Source organism: Pangasianodon hypophthalmus, chromosome 2 (genome assembly GCF_027358585.1).
Source record: "Pangasianodon hypophthalmus isolate fPanHyp1 chromosome 2, fPanHyp1.pri, whole genome shotgun sequence".
In the NCBI taxonomy this organism is placed as follows: domain Eukaryota; kingdom Metazoa; phylum Chordata; class Actinopteri; order Siluriformes; family Pangasiidae; genus Pangasianodon; species Pangasianodon hypophthalmus.
In genome coordinates, this window is record NC_069711.1 from 4,186,628 (window position 1) to 4,214,275 (window position 27,648).

Sequence of the window (27,648 nt, forward strand, 5' to 3'; positions counted from 1 at the left end):
CTTGAGGTTGATGAGACTGTGCCCATGATAGCCTCAAATTCTTGTTTTTGGCTGTCCAGAGTGGAAACTGATGTGGTCTTCTGCTGTTGTAGCCCATCAACCTCAAGGTTTGATGTCACGTGCATGCGGAGATGCTTTTCTGCTCACCACAGTTATAAAGAGTGATCATATGAGTTCCTATATCCCTCCTGGCAGTTCAAACCAATCTGGCTTTCTTCTCTGTCCTCTCATCAGCAAGGCATTTCCACCCACAAACTGTCACTCATTCAGTGTTTTTTGTTTTTAACACCATTCTGTGTAAACTCTAAAGACTGTTGGGTGTGAGAAATCCTAGGAGATCAGCAGTTTCTGAAATACTCACACCAGCCAATCTGGCTCCAAAATCCATGCCGCAATCAAAGACACAGAGCCCACTTTTTCTTCGTTCTGATGTTTGACATGAACATTACCTGGAGATCTTGACCTGTACCTGCATGTTTTGCCTTGCGCTGCCACATGATTGGCTGGTTAGACAACTGCACGAATGTACCTTACAGTGGACTATGAGTGTATATTAATATTTTTACTGGTTTCTCTGTTTGTATCTCTCACCTTCTGTCTCTAGCACTTTCAGCTGGCTTTGATCGACTCAAACCACTGCACATTGTCCAAGGCTGAAAGTAAGTACCACAATCAGTTTTTTGCTCTGCAGGTATACGGGATTAGTCCTGTACCAGCTATTGGACTAAACATGTAGGGCAGTCCTGACTCAGTGCACACTACACGAGTTCTCCCTGAATTCCCAGAATACTAATTTTGTGGCTCAGTGAACGACTCACTCACCACTCCTGTAGTGTGAGTGGTGCAGCAATGCAGTCTTCAGTCTGCGAGCAGTTGCCGAGACTCCAGACACTGGGCTACTGATCGGATCCCAGCACCACCAAGCTGCCACTGTTGCCCTTGAGCAAGGCCCTTAACCCGCAACTGCTCAGTTGTATCCTGTCTCAGTTGTAAGTCGCTTTGGATAAAAGTGTCAGTGTAAATGTAAATATTCAGTTCGGCACTAAAGAGTTTTGTGTGAACTGTGGTTGTGGATACTGGATCATAAATCTCATTGGATAGCTGGTAGCAGAAATACATGAACCTGCAGCTATATCATTTTTCATCACAACTTCCTGTTGCCTGATATTTGTTGCCCTGGAAACACCAATCCCCATGCTGCTGGGTCTACTGTTCGTGATCAGGCTGAGAGCAGCCTACACACACTTGGAGTCATATATACACACTCACGTCTAGGGACATCAAGGGCACTCTCACCTCTCAGTCTTAGTGAACCATTTATTGAGCTGTGGACAAAAGGATTTATTTCTCAAAGAAGTCAAACATTGAGCTGGACCCAAGATTTTTTCCTCTCCTGTAGTTGTTAGTTTAATAAGAGGATGTTAAAATGTTTATTTTTGTATTTTTGCTAAAGCTCCTTTTTTGTCTTTCTTTTTCCATTGACAGTTCAGTTCCATATTGCTCATTTGTATGAAATACAGGTAAGTCCTTTGTTATTTTTCCTCTTTCTTAACTTTTTTTGCATGCCTCTGTCTAAGTGCATGTAGTCTGTATCTGTAAACTGTTTTTTTTTCTTGTAGTTGTTTATAATACACTAGCAATAATCAGTATGCATCTATCCATGTTGCCATAGCAACAGGCAAGTAAGCCGATGGTACTGGTCCAGTGTGATAGCTGAGGGCTTTCTTGCTATCTAACATCATCTTTAGAACAGGGGAAATCCCTCCCTTCTCTTGTGTTTTTACTACTGTTAAGACCCATATGAATGTCTCATACACCTGCAATTTATATATTGGAACAGAAGGGCCGTTTTTCTCAACAGTTCATTTGTTTTTGCTTTAAACTGAAGACATTTGGGTTTGAGATCAAAAGATGGATTTGAGATTATAGATTAGACTTTCAGCTTTCATTTCCTGATGTTTACATCCAGAGTGTGTTAAATGACTTAGAATATGGCACCTTTTGTTTGAACCCACCCATACCCATATGTACGATCAAAAATATTGGAACATGTGAGTGACTGAAAGGTGTTTCTTATTGCCCATGTGTGTCCTGTTAGATTAATTGTTTAGACAATTAATAGCTCTGAATGTTTACTCTTGGTTTATGTGCTGGGTTTGCCAGTGGAGACATTTGTTGTTTAAAAAGGATAAGCAACCATGAAGACCTGCCTATGGGAGAAATGCAAGCTATTTTGAAGCTGAGGAGAGAGGGAAAATCGAGGCATTGCAAAAGCATTGGGCATATACAGTACAACAATGTTCTGAGGGGAAAAAAAAGAACCGGTATATTAATAACCAGACAACAGGTCGCAAAGAAATACAGAGATGAGCAACAAAAGTTCTGGAACCAAGTTTAACCTCTACCAAAATGATGGAAAGGCCAAGGCGTGGAGAAAGAAAGAATCTGCTCATGATCCAAAAGATACAAGCTTACTGGTCAAGCATAGTGGAGGTAGTGGCTTGGCTTGGGCTTGCATGCGTTTGGAACGGGCTCATTAATCTTTATTGATGATGTAACTCCTGATGGTAGCAGCAGAAATAATTCAGAAGTCCACAGAAACATTCTGTTGCAAGAGGAACTTCATCAAGCAGCAAGGCAATGACCCAAAACACACTGCAAACGCAACAGAGGACTTTTCAGAGGAAAAGAGTGGACGGTTTTAGACTGGCCAAGTCAGTCACCAGATCTTAACCCAACTGAGCATGTATTTCACCTGTGAAGAGGAGACTGATGGGAGAACCCAAGAAACAAGCAACAGCTGAAAGAATCTGCGGTACAAGCCTGGAAAAGAAGAATGCAACAGTTTGATGATGTCATTGGGTTGCTGGCTTGATGCAGTTGCCCAAGCCAGGGTATATGCAACCAAAGATTTAAGTGTTGTTTTCTTTAGTTTACTTTAAGACTATCTTTTCCAATACTTTTGCTTACCTAAAAATGGGTAGTCTGCCACCAAACATGCCTTGTTCTAAGTGTGTATATATAGACACACATGCTATATAACCAAAATTATTTGGACACTTGACCGTCACACCCATATGAGCTTGTTATCCTTTTCCGAAACCATGGGCCTTAATACAGACCACCTTTGACACTATAGCAGCCTCCACTCTTCTGGGAAGGCTTTCTACAAGATTTTGGAGAGTGTCTGGGAGTTTGTGCCCATTTAGTCAAAAGAGCATTTGTGAGGTCCTTGCTGATATTGGATGAGAAGCCCTGGCTCACAGTCAACGTTCCAGTTCATCCCAAAGGTGTTTAGTGGGGTTGAGGTCAGGGCTCTGTGCAGGCTACTGGAGTTCCTCCAAACCAAACTTGTCAAACTATGTATTTATGGTCCTCGCTTTTTTTTACACAGGGATGTTGTCATGCTGGAACAGGTTCTGGCTAGGCCTCTTAGTCCCAAATGAAGGGAGTGTTAATGCTACAGCATACTAAGACATTCTAGACAATTGTGTGCTTCCAACTTTGTGGCAACAGTTTGGTGAAGGCTTTCATATGGATGTGATGGTCAGGTGTCTGCATGCTTTTGGCTGTGTATGTGGTGTATATATTAAATGCATAATAAAAACATGATGCAGCAGCTCAGAAAATGCGTAGAGCGCAAGGGTGAACGTGTAGAGCATATGTTATAAATAATAAGTACAAAATTAAGTATAGTGGTACTCTCATTGTTTCCTGAGTTTTCAGACATTCTGTACACGCACATGCAAACATGTACACACACACACACACACACACACACACTTTATTTTTCATTTCCTTTATGCATTCAGAAAAGATACCGTGCGGCAAAGGAGGCTTATGAAAGTCTCTTGCAGACAGAGAATCTCCCTAACCAGGTGAAAGCAGCTACTTTACAACAGCTTGGTAAGTCCACCCCATGACTAGCACCATTGAAGGTAGTTCCAATGACGTGCATATGACAGTTTTGTACATTTTTAATTGGTCCTGATTTATATGTTAGTGTTTCGCCTTGTAATACTTTTCACATTATTAGTGCTTCTAACGCAGTACCAAAGTACATAAACATTTTTAACTGAAACGGCAAGCACCATTTGCCTCACTTCTCTAAAAACCTTTGTAATTGTGAAAACAGAATCCATAGGGTCCTATGTTTTCAGTTCCAGGTAATAATTCTTCATAGTAAATTAGGATACTGTGAGTTCACTGTATATACATTAGCTTGTAGTCGTACTACTGGCATTTTTGTCCAAAGTAACTAGCTCAATGTTTCAACTGAATGTCATTGTTAGACTAAGCTATGTGAAAGTATTTGTGATGATGTTCTCACCCCAGGCTGGATGCATCATACAGTGGAGCAGCTGGGAGACCGAGCCAATAAAGACAGCTACGCTATACAGTGTCTCCAGAAATCTCTCGAAGCTGACCCCAACTCTGGCCAGTCTTGGTATTTTCTTGGAAGGTTAGTGGCAAGCAGTTAGCAGGTCATCAGTTTTTCTGTATAACTGGACTACTTTTCAAATGTGTTGAAAGGTTGATAAGGTTGATGTATATTAACCAAGCAAGACAAATGCTATTAAACTGTGTTTCCTTGGGAAGCTTTGCATTAGAGTTTATATATAGGCATGATAGGTATGCCTATCATATCTGCTATTCACATTGTTCAAACTGCTCTTGTGGTTGGACTTGTGAGGTTTTCTGGATAGCACCTGATGAAATGTCTTGATATTCGGAAATAACAGTTGAGGCAAAAACCCGATCATGATTAGCATACTGGGGCTGACATGATGGTTAGTACAATGTTAGTCTTGTGGTGAAACTTGGAGGTAGTTGTCCTAATGATGCAAATAACACGCAGCTACTAAACATAATTCTACCTCTCATGACACACTGTGTGGACTTGCATTTTGTTTATTGCTTCTTTGCAGGTGCTACTCAAGTATTGGGAAAGTGCAGGATGCATTCATTTCTTACAGGCAGTCCATAGACAAATCTGAGGCCAGTGCAGACACTTGGTGCTCCATAGGGTATGGATGTGGAATGTTTTGTTTTGTTACAGTTTGGGATTTTTTTTCTTTTCTTTCTAATACATTTTTGCTCACTTTACCTTACTCTTGCTCCCTATTTTGCCTTCATTCTCACCCAGCGTGCTGTATCAGCAGCAGAATCAGCCCATGGATGCTCTTCAGGCATACATCTGTGCTGTGCAGTTGGACCACAGTCATGCTGCAGCCTGGATGGACCTGGGCACTCTCTATGAGTCCTGCTATCAGCCCCAAGATGCCATCAAGTGCTATATCAACGCCACACGCAGCAAAGGCTGCAGCAACATTGCAGCAATCACTGCCCGCATCAAATACCTGCAGGTAACTTGGACAGCATAACAGCTAATGGCATCCAGATTTGGTTATTGGCAACTTTGTACAAGATTAATTCTTACCCCCCTGAGCCCCCTGTGTGTGTTTGTGTGGGTCTCTGCGTGCACATGTTTATGGATGTAATTGGCTGTCAGTAAGCATGAGTGGCGTGATTCTTTAGAGTTTTCTGTTCTTTTTTTTGTGCTCTCTCTGTAGTTGCTACTCAAGTACTGATGAATTTGATTATTTTGGTTTTGAACATTTCATTGTTTTACACGTTTTCTCAGTATTTTCAGTTCTTTGACATATTTTATCCTCCCCATTCTCTGTACGTATGAAAGAGGCAAGTTTTCATAATTAATGATGATAGGACTTCATATTTTAAATGAATTACATCATAAATTTGAGCTCTCCATGATCAGTGACTTCTACAGCGTGACCTACCTAGATGCACCTCTAAATTTAGGCCTAAGAGCACTTTTGTAAATTGTTCCGACGTCCAACCATAGATGTTTAAATATGTTTTTCACGCGTTTTCGTCCTAGGCTCAGTTGTGTAACCTTCATCACACTAGTCTACAGAGTAAAAGTAAAATGCTTCCTAGTATTGAGGAAGCATGGAGCCTCCCAATCCCCGCAGAGCTTACCTCAAGACAGGGCGTCCAGATCACAGCTCAGCAGGTGAGACCAGATAGATGCACACGCTGATCACAATAATTCCTAAACTCACTACCCCACACACACACACAAACACCCCTACCTCACATCTGACGCATGGCTTAATCGCCTCAACCATGCTTCTCACTTTTCTTTTTTTTTTTTATAGTACCATGAAAAGACTACTTTTCCTGACAGGTTTATTATAATAACCAAAGATGAGCATGGTTTATGTGTTTGGGCTTCACTAGTGTAGCTTTAGTTTGCCTGTTTAGATGTGTTTAGTGTTTGTTTCCCAACACAACTATAGATAAAAGTAATCTAGATGCCGCCATAGCCGCTGTTGCTGTCTATTTTTATAAGTTAATATCCCTGCCACATTAGCATGAGTGGTGATTGCTCATAAGCCATTGCAAATCTATGGAAAGGATGCAGCTTTATAATGACAAAATCTGCTGTACCTTGCTTTATGGTCAAAATTTCTTGCATCTGTCTCGCACACACACACACACACACACACACTCACTGTCTATTTTATTAGGAATATCTGTACAACTGCACATTCGTGCTGTGATCTAATCAGCCAGTCGTGTGGCGGCAGCGCAGTGCAAAAAAAATTTGCATTAAACAGGTCAAGAGCTTCAGGTACTGTTCACATCAGAATGAAGAAAAAGTGTGATATTTCTGTGTAATTTTAGAGACTCTTGTGTGTGCAAATCCCAGGAGATCATCAGTTTCTGAAATGCTGAAACCAGCCCATCTGTCACCAACAACCATGCCACGGCTAAAGTCACTGAGCTCGCATTTTTTTCCCCATTCTGATGTTTGATGTGAACTTGATCTGAAACTCTCGACCTGTATCGGCAAGGTTTCATTGCGCTGCTGCCACATAATTGGCTGTTTGGATAACTGCATAAATGACGAGGTGTACAAGTGTCCCTATTAAACTGGATGGTGAGTGTGTGTGTGTATGTATGTGTGTGTGTGTGTGTGTGTGTGTGGGTATGTATATATATATATATATTGCCACTCACTGAACACTTTATTAGGAACACTATACTATATGGGTAGGGCCTCCCTTTGCTCTCAAAACAGACTCAATTCTTCATGGCATGGATTCCACAAGATGAACATTCCTTTTAAGATTCTGGTCCATACTGACATGATTGCATCACGCAATTCCTGCAGATTTTTCAGGTGCACTTTCATGCTGCAAATCTCCATTCTACCACATCACAAACCTGTTCTATAGGATCCAGATCCGGTGACTAGGAAGGCCACTGAAGAACACTGAACTCATGTTCATGAAACCAATTTGGGATGACTTTTGCTTTGTGACATGGTGCATTTTCATGCTCGAAGTAGCCATTATAAGATGGGTAAAATGTGGCCATGAAGGGATGCATGTGTTCAGTAACAATACTCAAATAGGCTGTGGCATTCAAGCGATGGATGATTGGTATTAACAGGCCCAAAGTGTGCCAAGAAAATATTCCCCACACCAGTACACCACTTCCACCAGTGTGGACTGTTGAGACAAGGCAGGTTGGGCAGAATGGATTCATGCAGTTGACACCAAATTCTGATCCTACCACCTGTGTGCCTCAGCAGAAATCGAGATCAGACCAGGCTACGTTTTTCCAGTCTTCAACTGTCCAGTTTTGGTGAGCCTTTGCCCACTGCAGCCTCAGCTTTCTGTTCTTGGCTGCCAGAAATGGAACCCGACGTGGTCTCCTGCTGTTGTAGCCCAGCCACTTCAAGGTTTAAAATCTTGTGCAATTGTCCTGCTGACCTCTCACATCAAAAAGACATTTCTGTCTATAGAACTGCAGCTCACTGGATGTTTTTTCTTTATTGCACCATTCTGAGTAAACTCTAGAGACTGTTGTGTGTGAAAATCCGAGGAGATCATCAGTTGTAGGAATACTCAAACCAGCAATCATGGCACTAACAATCGTGCCACTGTCATAATCACTGAGGTCACTTTTTTTCCCATTCTGATGGTTGATGTGAACATTACCTGAAGATGTATTTTTAGCATGGATGCAGTGTGATGCTCTGGGCAATGTTCTGCTGGTAAACCGTGGGTCCTGGCATTCATGTGGATGTTACTTTGACACGTACCACTTACCTAAACATTGTTGCAGACCAAGTACACTCCTTCATGGCAAGGGGATTCCCTAATGGCAGTGGCCTCATTCAGCAGAATAATGTGCCCCGGCACAATGCAGTTCAAGAATGGGGTGAAGAACATGACAGAGTTCAAGGTGTTGACTTGGCCTACAAATTCCCCAGATCTCAAGGCGATAGAGCATCTGTGGGATGTGCTGGACAAACAAGTCTGATCCATGGAGGTCCCACTTTGCAACTTGCACGACTTAAAGGATCTGCTGCTAACGTCTTGGTGCCAGATACTACAGCACACCGTCAGAGGTCTTGTGGAGTCCATGACTCGACAGGTTAGAGCTATTTTGGTGGCACAAGGGGACCTACTCAGTATTAGGTAGGTGGTTTTAATGTTATGGCTGATCAGTGTGTACTGTGTATGGACTATATACACACACACACACACACACACACGCACACACCGAAAAGCCATAACATTAAAACCACTGACAGATGAAGTGAATAACATTGATGATCTCATTACAATGGCACCTGTCAAGGGGTGGGATATATTAGGCATCAAGTGAACAGTCAGTTCTTGAAGTTAATGTGTTGGAAGCAGGAAAATTGGGCAGGCGTGAAGATCTGAGCAACTTTGACAAGGGCCAAATTGTGATGGCTAGACGACTGGGTCAGGGCATCTCCAAAACGGCAGGTCTTGAGAGGTGTTCCTAGTATGCAGTGGTTAGTACCCACCAAAAGTGGTCCAAGGAAAGACAACTGGTGAACCAGCGACAGGGTCATAGGTGCCCAAGGCTGATTGATGCGCGTGGGGTGCGAAGGCTAGCCCGTCCGGTCCACACCCACAGAAGAGCTACTGTACCACAAATTGCTGAAAAAGTTAATGCTGACTATGATAGAAAGGTGTCAGAACACACAGTGCATCATAGCTTGCCGCTTATAGGGCTGCATAGTCGCAGAACGGTCAGAGTGCCCATGCTGACCCCTGTCCACCAGGAAAAGGAGGTACAATGGGCACATGAGCATCAGAACTGAACAATGGAAATAGGTGGCCTGGTGTGATGAATCAAATTTTCTTTTATATCATGTGGATGGCTGGGTGCGTGTGTGTTGCTTACCTGAGGAAGAGATGTCACACAGTTAAACACACAGTTAAACAAAATAAAAATTTTCTCTTACCCATTCAGATACTACTTTCCAAAGATCAGATTTCCTCTTCCTTGTGGAACTCAATGTGGCTGATGCTGAGATCTTCCGGCAAGTAGTCACTGTGCAGTCGTGCGGTTGAACAGACAATGGTGAAAGAGTTGACCCTTAAAAGTTTCTTACTGAAAGCAGGTGATTCTGATAAGCCTAATCGAGACAGTGAGGAACATGGTGAGGTCACAGAGACATATGATCCTGGTCCAGCTGCAAAAAAAACCCAGAAATGTTGTACAGTTGTGCAAATGCATTGCAAGGTCCCATTTGGGTGCTTCTTTAAATACATTTCAATCTAGTTAAAACAAAGACGAATGGAATGTTTTTAGCAGCTGTGTCAAAGTAATACACTCCCCATCCACTTTAAATTTTAACACCTGCTCATTTATGCAGTTATGCAGTCAGCCAATTATAAAATCATGGCAGCAGCACAGTGCATAAAATCATGCAGATACAGGTCAAGACCTTCAGTTAATGTTCATGTCAAACATCAGAATGGGGGAAAAACGTGATCTTTGTGACTTTACCCGTGAAATGGTTGTTTGTGGCAAATGGGCTGCTTCAAGTATTTCAGAAACTGTTGATGATCTGGGATTTTAACACACAACAGTCTCTAGAGTTTACACAGAATCCCAGGAGATCAACAGTTTCTGAAATACTCAAACCAGCACATCTGATACCAACATCCATGCCATGATCAAAGTCGCAGTCATCACATTACCTGAAGCTCAACATTACCTGTACCTGCATGATTTTTTGCATTGTGCAGCTGCCACATGATTGACTGATTTCGATAACTGCATGAATGTGGGCGGTGAGTGTATTTTTCATTACTGCATGAAGGTGGGCGGTGAGTGTATTTTTCATTACTGGAACATTTTCTTGTTCTCTGCTGTTTGTTGCATTCATAAGCCTGTTGACTATTTTCTTTATGTTTATGTAAATGTTGACTGTATGCAAAAAATGTTAATTAAACGTTAATTTTACTTGATGGGGTCATTCAAATTTCAGAGTTTTCTTGCAGCAATAGTCATTAACATATAAGTGGAATTCTACTCATTTGGTAAACTGCAGAGTTCCCGGACACCGTGACCAGCGCCAAAAATTCCTAGTGGAGACTCTGATGTACATATGTACATACGTATAAAAACTTGGAAAAAGCAGTGGGATGTAGACTAATGGAAATGTAACGTGCAGTATAAGTTTGTCAAGTAGCATAATTTAAGCTACAGTATAACAGTTGGTGGAAGCTATTTTGGTTATATCACGATAACGACAACCCACCCGATGAACTCAGTCAGAACACCTAATTGCAAATCCAATCATAAAATGCATTTTACTGAACCTCACGTTCACTATGAGATCTTAGCAACATTAGTGAACAGCTAAGGTCAAGTAAATCCCTCATAAAATAAAAATGCACATATTCCCTGAGCTTTCTCATGTGAAAAGTAATTAGTAAATACTGTTTTTATTTTTTATTTGTGATTGCACAATGTGCAACAATATTGTTATTAAATTTACACTATATGGTCAAAGGTATGTGGAGGTATATGGAGTTCAGGTGTTTCAGCCAAACTCATTGCTATGCTATGCAATCTCCATAGACAAACAGTGGAAAGAGAATGGGTCATACAGAAGAGCTCCTGATTTTAAACACTGACACTGTCATAAGACGCTACCTTTGTCACATGTCAGTTCATGACATTTCTGCCTTGCTAGACCTTCCCCGGTCAAATGTAAATGCTATTATTGTAAAATGGAAGAATCTAGGACAATAACAGCCACAAAGCGGTAGACCATGTAAATTCACATAAAGAAAATGCCTATTCTCTTTTGTATCACTCACTACAGAGTACCAAAATGACTCTGGAAGCAACAGCATAAGAGCTGTGCATCAGGAGCTTCATGAAATGGGTTTCCATGGCTGAGCGGCTGCACACAAACCTGAGATCTCTATGTGCAGTGCCAAGCGTCTGCTGGATTGGTATAAAGCATGCTGCCACTGTACTCTCTGGAGCAGTGAAAATGTGTTCTCTGGAGTGATGAATTCACTGTCTTGCAGTCGTTTGGACTAATCTGGGTTTGGCAGATGCCAGGACAGCACTACCTAGCAGAAATCGTAGCACCAACAGTAAAGTTTGGTGGAGGAGGGATAATAATCAGGGCTGTTTTTCGGGGTTTGGGCTAGGCCCCTTAGTTCATTTTAGGGGTGCAGTCTAATTTACTCAGACAGCTTTAACTCATGATTATTTCTATGGACTTGAAGAAAACTTGACAGGCCCCTTCAGGACAAGGTGCTGAGGAGGTCTGCAGACTTTGGGGCACGGTCATCAATAGGAGGTAGAGCTAAGTTCAGGAAACTGTTTCTTAGGAACTGTCTGATTGTGTTGACGCTGGCTATACTGCATCTCTATCCTAATTTGTAGGTATATTGTTAATGACAACCTGATCGTTGAAAAAAAAAAAAAAAGACTGTGATCAGCCAGTCAGGTTTCAGCAGGCATTTGATATGGTTCCCAATGAGCATTTGTCACAAAACTTGGATGACAGGTCTCTCTAGTGACCCACAAAAAAAAATTATGCATTGTCTCTCAAATTGGCCACTGGATGTTGCTTTTTTTTTTTTTCTTTCTTTCTTATAAACAAGCATATCTTGTGTAAAATATGGTGGACAGGAAATATTTTTCCTTCCTAATTTTTTTGCTTTTTTGCTTAGCCACTCAAATTTCTTATGATTTTATTAATATGTGAATCCATCTTTTACAAACTATTCCTATGATTTTTACCATATATTCAAAACTGCAGTGTCATATAACTCAGTAGTGTTTAATTATTATTACTATTAAAGATATTTTGTAAAGAATGTGGCCACCACCTACCAATCATTCATTCCAAGGTGGGGGTTAATTTACTCACAGAGTTATAATACATGGTTAGATGATTAGATGGATATGCACAAAACTTGAAAGGCATATTCAAGGCTAGATTCTGAGGCCATGTGCTAAGGTTGGGGTGTGATTAAGTTCAACTACATGCAACACACTATTTGTTCCCCTTTTTTTTTTCTTTTTTTTTTTTAAAATTTATTTATTTATTTATTTTATTTAGTATGTTGTGGAGATATGGATCGGTCTTGTTTGTCCAGCACATCCCACAGATCCTCAATTGGATTGAGATCTGGGGAATTTGGAGGACAAATCACCACCTTGAACTGTCATATTCCTCAAACCATTCCTGAACTGCAGTGTGGCAGGGCACATTATTCTGCTGAAAGAGGTCACTGCCATTAGGGAATACCATTGCCATGAAGGGGTGTATTTGGTCTGCAGTAATGTTTAGGTAAGTAGTACATGTCAAAGTAACATCCACATGGATGCCATGACCCAAGGTTTACCAGTAGGACATTGCCAGAGCATCACACTGCCTCCGCTGGCTTGCCTTTTCCCATAGTGCATTCTGGTGCCATCTCTTCCCCAGGTAACTGACGATCGGCCATCCACATGATGTAAAAGAAAACTTGATTCATCAGACCAGGCCAACTTCTTCCAATGCTCCTTGGTCCAGTTCTGATGATCACGTGTCCATTGTAGGCGCCTTCAGTGGTGGACAGGGGTCAGAATGGGAACTCTGACCGGTTTGTGGCTATGCAGTCCCCTACGCAGCAAGCTGTGATGGACTGTGTGTTCTGACACCTTTGTCATAGCCAACAATTTGTGCTACAGTAGCTCTTCTCTGGGATCAGACCAGAAGGGCTAGCCTTCGCACCCCACGCGCATTAGTGAGCCTTGGTCGCCCATTCCCCTGTTGCTGGTTCACCAGTTGTTCTTCCTTGGACCACTTTTGGTAGAACTTTTCAGGAACTCCCACAAGACCTGCCTTTTTGGAGATGCAACTGAGATGCCCAGTTGTCTAGCAATCACAATTTTGCCCTTGTCAAAGTCGCTCAGATCCTTACGCTTGCCCAATTTTCCTGCTTCCAGCACATCAACTTCGAGAACTGACTGTTCACTTGCTGCCAAATATATCCCACCCCTTGACAGCTGCCATTATAACAAGATAATCAGTTATTCACTTCACGTCTCAGTGGTTTTAATGTTATGGCTGATCGGTGTACAGATAACTCTGGATCACAGTGACTGACATGCATTATAGGTTATATGGTTACACAGCTGCCTTATAACCATTAAAAAGAGCTCTTCAGTAGGTTTCAAATGACACCAGCCCTGCACCTCTTCGATCTACAGCCAGAGAAAGAGGCCACAGAATTGAGGCATTTTAGCCAACTTTAGAGCAGTATTTCCGGGTTAAAATTTGAGAGCCAGAGCTCATCATGTTTCAATCATTCATTTTCCCCAGGTCAGAGACTTTGTTTATTTGATCAAATTTTTGGGGAGAATTTATAAATTTATTTCTTTTTAAGATATGGCGAACTTGTAGTACATTTTGTTTGCAGTATTAAGTGTCTGTTCGTAGTCAATTTTGATTTTTTTTTTTTTTGTTTTATACAGACAAAAATTCACATTGTTTTGCATTGTTTGATTCAGAAATAAAAAAAAAAGGTCATTTCAGTCATAATTTTTCTTCATTCAAATTTTGATTCAAATGTTCTGAGAATCAAAGTCAATTGTGAAGCCAGTATTGTGAATTGAATCAAATCGCAACTAGAGTGTACTGTTACACCCCTACGCGTTAACATTTAAAATAAATGAATACAAGACATTGTAATGTTGTTTAGCTCTTTTACAGTGTTTAGTGAGGTTTGTCAAGCCACCATCTAAAGTTCATCTCAGTTTAACCTACTAGTTATTATTCTCTCTGCAACTTTGTTCTATTTTCACGGGGCGCACGTAGAGCCGTGAAATTTGGCAAAATCTTCGATCCTATGTGGGGAAAAGTGTGCTTGTGCTTTTGGGAAGGCAACCATAATTCCAATCCATGTAGCAATGCTCCAAAGTGTGTTTTTTTTCCCATTTGAATGCATTGAATTGTTTAGTTAATCATGCTTTCATGGGATTCAAGCCTTTCTTCATTCAGCAAGACTGAATTAATACTGACTCCATTGCTCCACCTCCTGAAATGCTAGCAACCACCTGGCCTGTAAAAGCAACCAGTTACCACCCTTGCACCCTTCCTTAGCAACCAACTAGCTGCAACTTACCCACCTCCTAAAAACATCATAGCAACCACCTGAGAACCCATAACAGCCACATAGCAATACCCTGGCAACCAGCGGAGTTTCCTTAGCAACTGACTAGCAACCAACAGGGATCATTTTGAAACCTCTTACAAACACCATAGCATGGGACCCCATAACAGCCACCTAGCTAGGATAGCTTAGCAACCATCTAGCAACAGCCTAGCAACCAGCTTGGATATGCTAATAACAACCTAGCAACCACCTTGGTTAGCTTGGTAACCACCTAGCAACAGCCTAGCAATCAACTTGAGTATTGCGAGCAACATTTTAACTCTTTAATCTAGCCTTTAGCCTTTTAACATTTGCATGCTTAACTGCTTCTTGCAACACTGTAACAACCAACAGGGTTATCACAGGAACCACCTACCAGCACCACTGAAACCACCTGGAATATCATTGCAGCATTTTAGCATTTAATACTTTAATCTTTAAACATGTTTAAATGGTTTTAGCCTTTTAACCTTTACATGCTTAACTGTAAAACGTTTTACATTTTAGTAATCAGTGACAACAAACCATTGTAATATTGTTTTGTAATGCTTTTAGCATGTTTAGCGGGCTCTGTCAAGCCAACATCAAAGTTCATTCACAAACTTTAGCCTTATAGTTACTATTATTCTTTCCAAACATGTCTTCCCTTCTGATGGGTATATCCTATAACGGGAATAGTGCACTTGTGCTTTTGCAAAGGATTGGTTTACAGCTGAGATACACAAAATGCTGAAAACCTGGGATGGTGCATTTAGAGCAAGAGATGAGGCATAGTTAATGGCGAGAACGGACTTGTCCTGTGCCATCAAGTTGATAAAGCGCAGTCATGCAAAGAAAATCTCCAGCCTCTTCAACAACAGCAGAAATACATGGTGCATGCGGCAAGGTATCTGGGCCAATATGGAATATAAGATTCCACCCCATGTTGCCAATGCTGATGCCTCTTTCCCAGATGCTCTTAACTCCTTGTATGCACAGTATGATGCAGTAAACACTGTGCCAGCAAGGAAATCCACCCCTCCCATGGACAATCAGGTACTCTGCTTGTGATCAGCACATGTGAGGTAGACACCATCCAGAGTCAACCCTCGCAAAGCTGCGGGATCCGATAACATACCTGAGCAAGTGGCTGACATCCTGACAGATATCTTTAAAATCTCCCTGAGCCAAGCAGTGGCATCCGACAGTGTCTTATGGCCATCATACTGGTGCCAAAGACGTCAGCTGTGTCAAGTCCCAATGACGACCGCTCTGTAGGACTCACAATGACAAGAAGTGCTTTGAGCGGCAGGTCACAAGTCACATCAGGACCAGACTCCCCACCACACTGGACCCTCTGCCATTTGCACATTGCCCCAGTCATTTCACAGAGGACGCAATCTCATGCTCTTCATCTGGCACTGATCCGACTCAACAAGAATACATACGGCAGAATGCTGTTCATAGACTTCACTTCAGCATTCAACACCATCATCCCCCAGCAGCTGATCGATAAAGTGGACCTGCTAGGTTTCAGTACCTCACTCTGTAACTGAATCCTGGACTTCCTCACTAGTTTAGGTCAGTAGCAAGACCTCCAACACCAGCACCCCGAGCACTGGTGTCCCACAGGGCTTTGTGTTGAGCCCACTGCAGTCTATGCCTCTTACCCACGACTGCACTGTGAGATCCGGGGCTGCCAGACTGGGTAACCGAGTTTGCCCCCAGTCTGTCAGACTCCTGAACAATATGTTGCCCCTCTCCACACACATCATCCTAGGAAAGAACATCCTCCACCCTGCTGCACAGACACATTCAATCAATAATGACCTTACTGTTCATTTATTACAGTCCAGTTTCATCTGTAGTTTTACAGTAGAAAATACTTTGTGATCGTATAATGGTTATTAATAGTATCTGTAAGTCATAAATTTTATAGTCAAAATTTTTTTTACATGTAGTATGCAAAAATAGTTGGCCCGTGTTGAAGATTTGCCCACAAACTAATCCTGCATTTTCGGAACCAATAACAACTTGTGTGGTCTGATCGGTAATGGGGAGCTTATATACAACTTTGATTGCTTATGTGGTTCCCACATAGTGGCCATTTGTAGTGCATTTTTTCCCGCAGAAATGAACAGAAGAAATAGATCATGCATGACCAAACTGAAGGTGCTTCAGACATGAATTTTGACCATTATATAGTACTCACTTCCTCTGCTTAGGCAAGAAGGAGGACCCTGATCAGCCCAATTTGCAATTTGGGGCATGTAGCTCTGCCCAAGTACAGTAGATTTTGAGTTAATTTGCATAATATGCAAAACATTCTTTTGCAAAAAAGTCCTAGGTTTTTAGTCCTATCTTCAGACAGTTGCTGTCAAATAAGAGCTTGTTTCTTAAGAATTTTCAAGAGGATGTTTAGATTTGTAAACAATATGGCCACCACAAGCCAATCAGTTAGAATGGTGTCGAGCCTGGTATACTCACACATCTATATGTTATGATTCTTTGCATAGATTTGCATGAAACATGAATGGTCATTTCAACACAAGGTTCTGAGGACATCAGAGTTTAGGCTATGGTCATCAATAGAGCGCAGAGTTTTGATAGCTGTTTCTCAAGAACCATGAATCCAGTCATGGTGAAATTTGTGCTATGTAACTGGCTATTTGATAATGACATGATTACTTCACAAACATGGCCATCATCGGCCATCAGATCAGATTTCAGCAGGCGTTTGATAGAATTTAACAATGAGCAATCATCACAAAAGTTGAACAGTAGCAACCACCTGGGATATTGTAGCAACCACCTAGCTACACCCTACCAACCACCATCGATACCATAGCAATGCCTAACAACACTGTAGCAACCACCTGGCATACTCTAACAAATGCATAACGATACCCTAGCAACCACCTGAGATACTATAGCAACCACCTAGCAACACCCATCCACATGGGAATACTTAGCAACTATGGATAATTTTGTTTCGTTCAGAGTAATATTGTTCAAAATGCAATATTATAGCGTAAACAATAAAATTTTTCCTTATGTCCAGTAGGTTCCGTCTTCAGTAGACGTGCTCAAGCTTTATAATTGCTTTGTGAAAACGTTTTCTGGTAAAAGATCTCAGGACAGAATTGGATGCAAAACACTTGTCGGTTTAGACATATTCACTCTTAGTTTCTCAGACTGGTGTCTTTAATAACATTTCTCCTCTGTGATACAACACTCACCCTGAACAGGTAGTATAAATGAATGATACGAGTGAGTTTTTTCCTTGCGTTTCATGTTTCGCTTCAGACTTGATGTGATGACATTGTTATATAATGGATAGTTCATTGTATTGGCCAGTTTAATCATGTAGGATCGCACCGGTCACTTTCTCTTTCTTCTAAAAATAAATATAGAATGTAGGTTATGTAAACCATAACTCGATAGAAAATGAAACTAAAGCATCTGTCACTCTGAAATTACCTGTGGACTTAAACACTGGTTAAATTGAAGGGCTTTGGTAGCTGCTCATATGCTGAATAAAGATGAGTGAAAGCGCTTCAGAAATGTTCGGTTTATCATCAATCATGCAAGGTTTCTTATCCCCCAGCACTTTTCAAAACAAAGTTATGCCTCTGTTGTATTCTTTTTAATTTTTTTTTCAGAGAAACATGTAACCCATCTTTGGTCTCTTCCTTGCTGTCTAATTCTCTAAATTCTGGTATCATTCATGCGACACCATCCCCTACAGGACACGCTCACGTAATGTGCAAGTATGACTTCACTTTGTGCGAGCGTCCATGCACAATAATTTGACCTCCTCACATAAGTATAAATCGGCCCTTCCCCAAAGTGGCATCTAGTTTATTATATCTATGGTCACAGCACTCTTTAGTGGCATCCTAATAATTTCTGTTTTGATAAATCAGTAAAATTATCCCTTTGGAAACACTGATACTCAGTAATTAGTTCTCCCTTGTATGCCCACAGTCCATTTAGGATTATTTCAACAGCTCTTTGTATTCAGTTAATTTTCTGTACTTCAACTCAACCATCCAACATGCAGAAAAACCCTTTAATGCAGCCTGAAGTGATAGAGCAACAGTTTGGCAACTCTGCATGCTTACCTAGAGTCAGAGTAAGTTCTATTAGTATATAATTTCAGGTCCCTGTAGCAAGAGCTCACTGTAGAGATTATGAGAACATGAAGTCATTCGTGATTTGTCATAAAGCTGCACATTGATAATGTGTTACGTTTACTCCTTAATACTTGATAATATTTCATAATTTGTGCAGCATATCTATCCCATATGTTTACAGAGGCTTTCAGTCTAAATGCAAGTTCCTGTTCTGAAAGTGTATATAGTGTAGTTGGAAATTGTCTGGTTATTATCTGGGCAAGCAAATGATGAAGGCATTCTGCAGGAAAAAAATTAGTAATTTGCCCAAATGATGCTTTACCTCTTTGACTGTGTAGGACTAAGTGCTGCAATATCTTTATTAATGAGATGTTGCCAAACCTTTTGCAACTGGAGACCCCAATCCTGAATAAACTTTATGCCCTTATGAATTGCCAATTATGCAGGTCATCTTGCTTTCCGGGGTTTCACCTGCCGCCTAACAGTACAAAGTTACCTTGCTGGCTTGGTCATAAATAGCTAGGGCTAATCTTTAACCCATTGTGTGTTAAATTGGCAGATTTTTCTGTCAGCTGTGGAGGCGGCTGGCCTGTCACTGGAGCTAACACTGGCAATAACCAGTGAAACTTTAAATCTTGAGGGTGACTCGTCATCCCATAAACAGTGTCTTTTCTCAGTGGATGATGTGCCAGGATGTTGGCATGTCGAGGTAACATTTAGAACTGTGAAAAATATATTTTTGTTGTTTCTTATTCTATTTAATTTCATCTGTCATTTAGCTTATCTTAGACAATCATGTTACCCCAGATGGTTCTTGGATAGCACGTCCTTGGCAGTGCAATCGTACACGTGCGAATGAATTAATATTTATCTTTGCACAGAATTTTTTATGGCAAATGCAAGCAAAACTGTCACACTGTACAGCACTGTGATATAGTCTAGGTGAAATTCAAAATGTACATGTATTAAAGCACAACATACAGTATTACCAAATCATTTATTGGCAACAAGAAATTCATCCTGATTTTAAATTAAGTTTATTCACTGGTCCCTTTCTGCTGCTTGAAGATGGGTTGATTAAATTAAATGGGGTGTGCCATGTTCTCAAAAAAACAAAAAAACAAAAAAAAAACCTGACAATAGTCACCAGTTAATATTTTTAACTCAAGTCCACGGTAATGTTTTACAAGCAACATTACTGTATTATAGGGCACTGTTCACTTTGTTGGTGAAGGTTGGTCCTGGTCATATACTTCACTATAACCACACTGTGTGCAGAAAGTGAGAGCGTGCGAAAATTAGGAGCTCCTCTGACAGACTAGCTATACCATGAACTTGCACAAGTTGACTACTAATGCAGCAGGTTGTCAGCTTCTTTACAGTTGGATGTTATTACCTAGCAGTCATAGTCTTAGGATTGACATACAAGAATAAATAGGAAAGAAGTTCTTCTCTCATTAGTAGTTAATTCCACTTTTCTGCTATGTCTCTCTCACTCTTATTCTTTTGCTTGCACGCCCTGGACCTGTTCACAATTAGCATCCATCTGGGCTAGTCTGAAAACATGTGGATGGTGCTAAATATACATTTGCCAGCCACTATTATAGGAACACCTGTACCCCTGTTCATTCATGAATTATCATGTGGCAGTGGAGCAGTGCAAAAAAATCATGCAGATACAGGTCAAGAGCTTCAGTTAATGTTTACATTAAACATCAGCATGGAGAAAAATGTGATCTCTGTGACTTTGACCGTGGCATGGATGTTGGTGTCAGATGGGCTGGTTTGAGTTCTTCTGAAACTGCTCATTTTCTGGGAATTTTGCACACAACCGTCTCTAGAGTTTACGCAGAATGGTGCGTAAAACAGAAAACATCCTGTGAGCAGTAGTTCTGCGAGTGGAAACGCTTTGTTGATGTGAGAGGTCAGAGGAGAATGGCCAGAATGGTTCATGCTGACAGGAAGACTAAGGACAGGAAGGCTAATAACCACAATTTACAACCTTGATGAGCAGAAAAACATCTTAATCAGACAATGTACAACTTGTCAGACAAGAACAGGAATCGGAGTCTACAGTTGGCACAGGATCACCTAAACTGGACAGTTGAAGACTGAGAAAAGACCAGGTATGAAGGCGTTTCTATTAAAGTGACCGGTGAGTGTAGGTTAAAATATGATCAAATGTGTTTCTTGAACTAATCACTTATGGAAGTGGGATGGAATGCCTCTTTCCTCGTTACATTTGAGGTGTTAATGGCAGTGCATCCTGATTCATCTCTTACAACATTAAAAGACCACCTGGTCACCATTGTTGCAAGTTTCCCATTTCTCCATGGAAATGAGCTACTTCTCAACTGTTTACCTATGCTGTCGATAAACGTATCTGGTTAATTTTGTGTTGTCCATGGCTTGGACGTTTTGAATATATTATATTAATTAAATCTCTATAGAACATAACAAAAGAATATATGTGCAGGAAGTGCTTCCGCTGTTTCTGGAATATATCTGGTTGGTGGTAAACATCAGTATCGAAGAACCATGTGACTGGTAATTTACTTTAATGACAATGTCCATATTAAAACTTGGACATTTTGTTCTGTTGTTGGATGTTCTCTCAGGCCTGGAACAAACTTGCTCAGGAATTAAAATGTATCGATTTTTAAAAGACGAGCCACAGTGAAATATTTGGATTGCAGCAGTTAAGAGAGAGACGGCTGGATACTTGCTAGCAACTCTAGACTCTGTGGCACGCATTTCATCTCAACTTATATGAAATATTACATACTTATGGAATCATGTAATATTGCATACTTGTTGGATGACAGGAGTCACAACAAACCACATCAGACATTTTAAATAAGATGTCGGTACGAGCTGCATGGTGCATCCTAAACAGGTGAATGCTCAGCAGTGCATTCAATTGACAAACAAGAAAACTAACCAACTGGCTCACACAGCCATACGCATACAGCATCCACTCCCAGCTTCCCCTTCCTTCTTATCAGTGAACCATGCTGAGTACATTTTAGACAGAGTTTGACTGCTCCAACTTCCATACACAATACAGATGCCATCCACATTTCTACTAAGAAAGTAATCGTAAGTGTTCAAACGATGAGCTTTCCGATGATACAAACACACTGCCTGTCAACAAGCTACAGATAGAGATCAACGATAAGTCACTTCAGATAAAAGTCGGCAGAAGAAAAGGAAAACTAGTTTTCTCAAATACTTGTAAATTCTTCTATTATTTGTTGTTTTTCAAATTGTTGATCTATCATTTGTTGTCAATTTTTTTATCGTTTGTTTGGTTCTTGGGAGGCTCAAGAAGTACGTGTTAAACTTCTGCTTAGTAACGTTGTTTTTCTTACCTCATTGAAACCGTCTGTATTGAAACGTGCATATTGGCTCCCGAGTGGCACAACACGTAGAGCTGGGTTTGTGGCAGGACTGATTTATTTATTTAAAATCTTTGAGCTCTATGTGTAGTGACTAAATTTGTCTAGGCAACTCGCATTCTATTTCAGCCTTTACTTCCTTTTCTTTTCCTTTGTGCAATTTTTGACAGCCGTAAAATGTGATTAGATGAACGTAAGTTTCCCAAAATGCCACACAGCCAGATGATTGTGTAAGTAAAGCTTTTATTAATCTGTCCGGTTCACTGATTTTTGTTTTATATTGGCTAGTATATTTGGCTTTGGTTTTTAAAATGACATTGTTTTGTGTTTGACTAGGGTAGTGCTATGATCAGTGGACACCACCCATGCCAGACCAATTATTCCTAATAATTTAACACAACTAAACACTCTAGAGTTTAAGCTGAAGTACTGAAGTGACTAACTTAACAAATCTTTAACAATATCTTTAACGAGTAACTAGGCACCCTATGTCCCGACTTTTATTGACCCAACCTTCTGACAGTTTGCAGACTCTTTGAACAAATTTAAGAAAACAAAAACCGAATAAAATAACAAGAAGCACTTGTGAAGTTTAAGCATGTACACAGATAATTCTTCCTCATGACTTGTATGTTTTCTGTCTCTTGATAGGTCTATCACTCACCTGTTTTCTCTTTTATATCCTGTCTTTCTCCATTATCATCTCTCATCTTTGCCAGTTGTTTTTTCACTAACCTGTCCACAATCCCATCCTGGTAATACAGGTATAGGTCACTTTCACTAATTATTAGTGTCTCATTTTTTAATTATTATTTATTTATTTTTTTATAAAACAATATTTTTAACGCTTGTGATAAGAACCAAAGTAACTGTTAGCAACACAAAAAAAAAAGAATAAAAGTGATGCTACTAATGTGTGAATTGTTTTCCCTGCATAACTCAAGAGAGGAACACCCACAACAGAGTAGTTTTAGTGACACAAGGAGAAAAATGTGGTAATGTAATTAAACCAAGAAGCCAAGAAGCATGACAAGCTACTTAGCTGCTGTAATACAGATGAGAGATGCGCAAAGGGAGGAAATGTGCAAGGAGAGGGGACGACTTTCTCTAGCTGTAATACTTACCTTATAGTGCTAATGTGTTAGATGTAGCATGTCGTGTGTCGGGTCTTTTAATGAAATGACTGCGATCTATTAAACCTACATCACTAGTGACACCTCATTGTCGCTGAAGAGTAAAGACACCAACCATAATGTAGGTCACTAAGAGTAGTACTGTGGCCACAAACTGAGCAGTAATGAAGGGCAAGAGGGTGATGAACAAACTGTGCAAGAAAAAGAGCTATATGTGCCAAGTTCAGCTGTGAGCTGCTGCTTATGATCATTTTCTGCTGTTATTGTTCACAGCAGATGGGCTCAAAATGAGGTTGTGTGTTTTTGTGTTTTTTTTTAAATTTTTTTTTATTGGGTCGATCATTTTAAAAGATATTAATTGCAAACAGAGCCAAAGCCATACTGTATTTATTTTTTTACTCTCTTAAGTGGTGTCTGTATGTGTGTGTGTGTGTGTGTGTATATATATATATATATATATATATATATATATATATATATATATATATATATATATAATATTTATGTGCATTTGTGTTAAGCTTATGTACGGTGGTTATATTACACAAGTATATTGAAAAGCACCCTTAATTTTGGAAAAAAATTTTTAAAAAACATCTGTATTAGTAGATTTAAATCAATGTTTGTATAGCCAGTTAGCTAGCTTGACACTTTCTGATGATCCTTCAGCTACACAACTGCACAAACAGTCAGCTGTTGGGCCTGTATTCTAGTTGGAATTAAGCCATTTACCTTGTACTCTGACTACGAGTCAGCGGAATTACATTCTAGATATATTTTGTTTATGAATTCATGAATACTTGCCACTCCAATCACCAGGTTAATCAGTATGAGGGTGTGAGTGTGTTGACAATATATTAGGCCTCCAAATTGAGTATCGTTTGTGGTGATACAAAGACAATCTGATTACAGTATTGTGAGATAAGTAGCGCTCTATGGTGCAAGTGTTGTTGGGGTTCAAGCATGTAGCAGGCCAGACCGTAGGTGGTACAGGCATGAACCTTGATCAATATATAGTATTCCTAATCAGCCTGATGGTGGTGTTATAGCAGAGGTTTTTTTTTTTTTTTTTTTTTTTTAAATAATGTTTTAGCCTGTATTTAGTGAACTGTAAGTCACTCATCAAGCCTAATGAACCATCTAGTTTGACCCACGTAGTTTTTGCACTAATTTGCAAAATATGCAAAACCTACTTTTGTGAACTAGTCCTAGAATTTTTTGTGACCTGTCTTCCAAAAATTGATGTTAGAGTCTGAACCTTAATAATTATTAAAAACATTTTGAAATTTATATACAGTATGGCCACCACATGCCAGTCAGTCCCCTTGCGGCTGAGCTTAATTTGCTCAAACTCATTACTGGTTGCATAGATTTGCACAAAATTTGACAAGTTCAGGACAAGATTTGTAGGATGTATGCAAAGCTTGGGGCATGGTCATCTATAGTGGGTGGAGTTAACTTCTGATAAATATGTGTCAGGAACCATAAGTCCGATCAAAGCTACACTCACTGGGCACTTAAGAACACTATACTGAGTAGGGGCTGCCCTTGCTCTCAAAGCAGCAGAGAAACAGTCCTTTGACATTCTGGTCCATGCAATCATGCCATTGCTGCAGATTTTTTCAGGGGTGCATTCATGCCTCGAATCTCCCATTCTACCACCTCCCAGAAGTGTTCTGTTGGATTCAGATCGAATTTTGCTTTGTGACATTGTCATGCTGGAAGTAGCCATTAGGAGATGGGTAAATTGTGGCCATGAAAGGATGCACATGGTCAGCAACAATACTGAAATAGGCTGTAGCATTCAAGTGATGATGGATTGGTATTAACAGGCCCAAAATGTGCCAAGAAAACATTCCACACCATTACACCACCTCCACCAGCCTGGACTGTTGAGACAAGGCAGGACGGGTCCATGGATTCATGCTGTTGGTGCAAAATTCTGACCTTACCATCTGTGTGCCTCAGCAGAAATAAAGATTCATCGAACCAGGCTGCATTTTTCCAGTCTTCAACTGTTCACTTTGGGAGAGTCTGTGCCCACTGCAACTTGTTTAGGACTAGATACTGAGGCCATGTGCTTTGGTTAGGTGTGGTCATTCATGAGAGGGTTAAGTTCAAATACCTTTTTCTAGAATTTGGTTTACTACATTATTGTGATAATCTGTAAAGAAATTTCTAATGATGACTGGGTTACTTCAAAACATGGCCGCCATTAGCCTGTAATCTTTCAGCACTCGCTGCAGTGTTAGCAGTGAGCTGCTCTCACGTAACCTAAACAGTATATTCATCTATTAAGTATTACATATTTCCAAAACGTGAGGTTTTTGAACTGAATTTGAACGTGCGCTCTGAGATTTTTTCCATGCAGCCTACCAATTTGAATTGATGGACGAGAGATCAGATTTCCTGCTTAATTCAATGTTTCAAACCACGCAAAACATTTAACCTTTCATATCATACATAAAGGAATGGGGACGAGCAATTGTCAACTTCAATATTCAGTACATAGCAGTTATATAGACACAAGTTGGTAAGTGTTAGTAGATGGAACAAATTTTTGAATTACCACTGACAAGGCAACACATTAGACAAGTTGTTTTAAGAAAATAACAATTCAATTAAAAACCTCAAACATATATTAATTAATTTAGATAAATAGTAAAAAAGCTGGAAAATAATATCTGGCAAAGTCACCAGTTTGACCAGCTTAGCCTGTGTTTCGTCAGTTTGTCAGACCAAGCTAGATCGAGAGCAGGCTCGTTGCTGACGCTCATTTAAAAATAAATTATTTCTTAAAAAGATCTATGTATGCTTTGAGGTGAAATTAAATATTTTAAACCATTTTCCAGATTACAGAATATGATTATTATATCCCAAATATCATGACATTATTTGAACCCAAAAATACCATAGCAACAGCCTAGCAATCACCTGAAACTCCATACCATCCACCTAGCAACACCTTAGCAACCATCTTGATCACCATGTTAACACCCTAGCATCCACCTAGAACACCACAGCAACTGCCTAGAAACACATTAGCAACCACCTAGAAAACCATAGTATCACCCTAGAACATCATAAAAACTGCCTAGCAACCACCTAGTAAACTATAGGAGTGCTCTGGCAGCCACCTAGAACACCAGAGCAACTGCCTAGCAACACACTAGCCACCACCTAGAATACCATGGTAACCACCTAGCAATACAGCAATCACCTGCGATACAACCACCTAACAACATACTGGCAATCACCTGGAACAAAATGGCAATGGTGGCTTTTTGCTTTTTTATTTATTTTTTTATTCCTTTTATTTAAAGTTATCTTTCAACTTTGTTTTAAAATGTTGTGTTTTTTCTTTTCAACTTTCCTTTCAACTTTCTTTTAGCTCTTTGCAAGCACTGTGTATTTCCTTCAGGAAATGTAAATCTGGTTAAACATTTGCACCTTCTGAAACATGCAATCCTGACACAGTTATGAACTCAAAGCACTAGTTTCACAGAATAACCCATGAGCACTCATTTAAACATACAAAACAATATTGCAAGAATAACTATTTCTGTCTTCTGGTCCCTTTGGTCCCTAGAATATGGACTTCCAGGTCTAGTGTATGGTTTTGAATTTGTATATTTTTTTAACGTAGGTTTAATACAGCTTTAGATAGATATAGTTGTTTTTTTCTTGACGTTTATATTTGGTGCATGGCTAAAAAGCCCTGAAAAGTGTTTGCCCTGTTCTCGGGAGATCACAAGTCTGAGTCCCAGCAATGCCACAACCAGCCATGGCTGGGAAACAAGGGAACAAATTTGGCCATGCTGTCTCTACACTCTCTACGCTGTCAGTCAGAGTGATGCTAGCCAACTGCGGGTGTCAGTGAGCTCATGCAAGTGGAAGAGTGCAGCTTTCCTCCAAGTTTGTGATGCAGAATGATCAGCAATTCGAAAAGATGCTGTTCGCTGGCTTCACACGCTGTGGAGAAGCATATGCTAGCTTTCACCCTCCCCAGTTGGTAGCTGCTGTATGATCGGGTCGAGCCGGCTGGTGGATGGGAATTGCCAGATGACTTGATTGGGGAGTAAAATGGGGGGAAAAATCCAGAAAAAGGGTTAAATTTGGTGCTAATCTCAACCAGAGCAGTCCAGCTTGACTTTTCAAAGCCAAATTGGAGGATTACTTGATTAAATTGTAAATTGGATTTACATTTCTTTATATTGTATACAATATGTCTTTATATTTAGCTTTTTATTGTGCTTGCTTGAATGCATATGAGGTGCTGAAGTTTTAAAAAATTACACACTTGCAAAATTTTCAGCTATTAATTACAATGGGTGGGGCCCTCAGCATGATTTATTTCATGCATTCCGTTCATATCAGTTAATCCACAAGGGCATTCAGAAACCATAAGAACAGAACATGAATTTCAAATGAATCAGCAGTAATGCATTTCTTTTACACGATCAGTCCTCGA

At 40.2% G+C, this 27,648-nt stretch overlaps 1 protein-coding gene across 3 annotated transcripts in view; it reads left to right on the forward strand.

The window, feature by feature from the left end:
* Positions 1–27,648, forward strand: part of kdm6al (lysine (K)-specific demethylase 6A, like) — a 110,721-nt gene that overhangs the window by 48,200 nt on the left and 34,873 nt on the right. For 2 of the 3 annotated variants that reach the window (XM_026945495.3, XM_053227710.1), the window contains exons 7-13: positions 605–659; positions 1,486–1,520; positions 3,813–3,906; positions 4,336–4,462; positions 4,929–5,027; positions 5,147–5,366; positions 5,903–6,037. In XM_026945495.3, coding sequence (XP_026801296.1) covers positions 605–659; positions 1,486–1,520; positions 3,813–3,906; positions 4,336–4,462; positions 4,929–5,027; positions 5,147–5,366; positions 5,903–6,037 — 765 coding nt within the window. The remainder of the gene's footprint in view (positions 1–604; positions 660–1,485; positions 1,521–3,812; positions 3,907–4,335; positions 4,463–4,928; positions 5,028–5,146; positions 5,367–5,902; positions 6,038–27,648) is intronic. The other variant, XM_026945496.3, reaches the window with a different exon arrangement.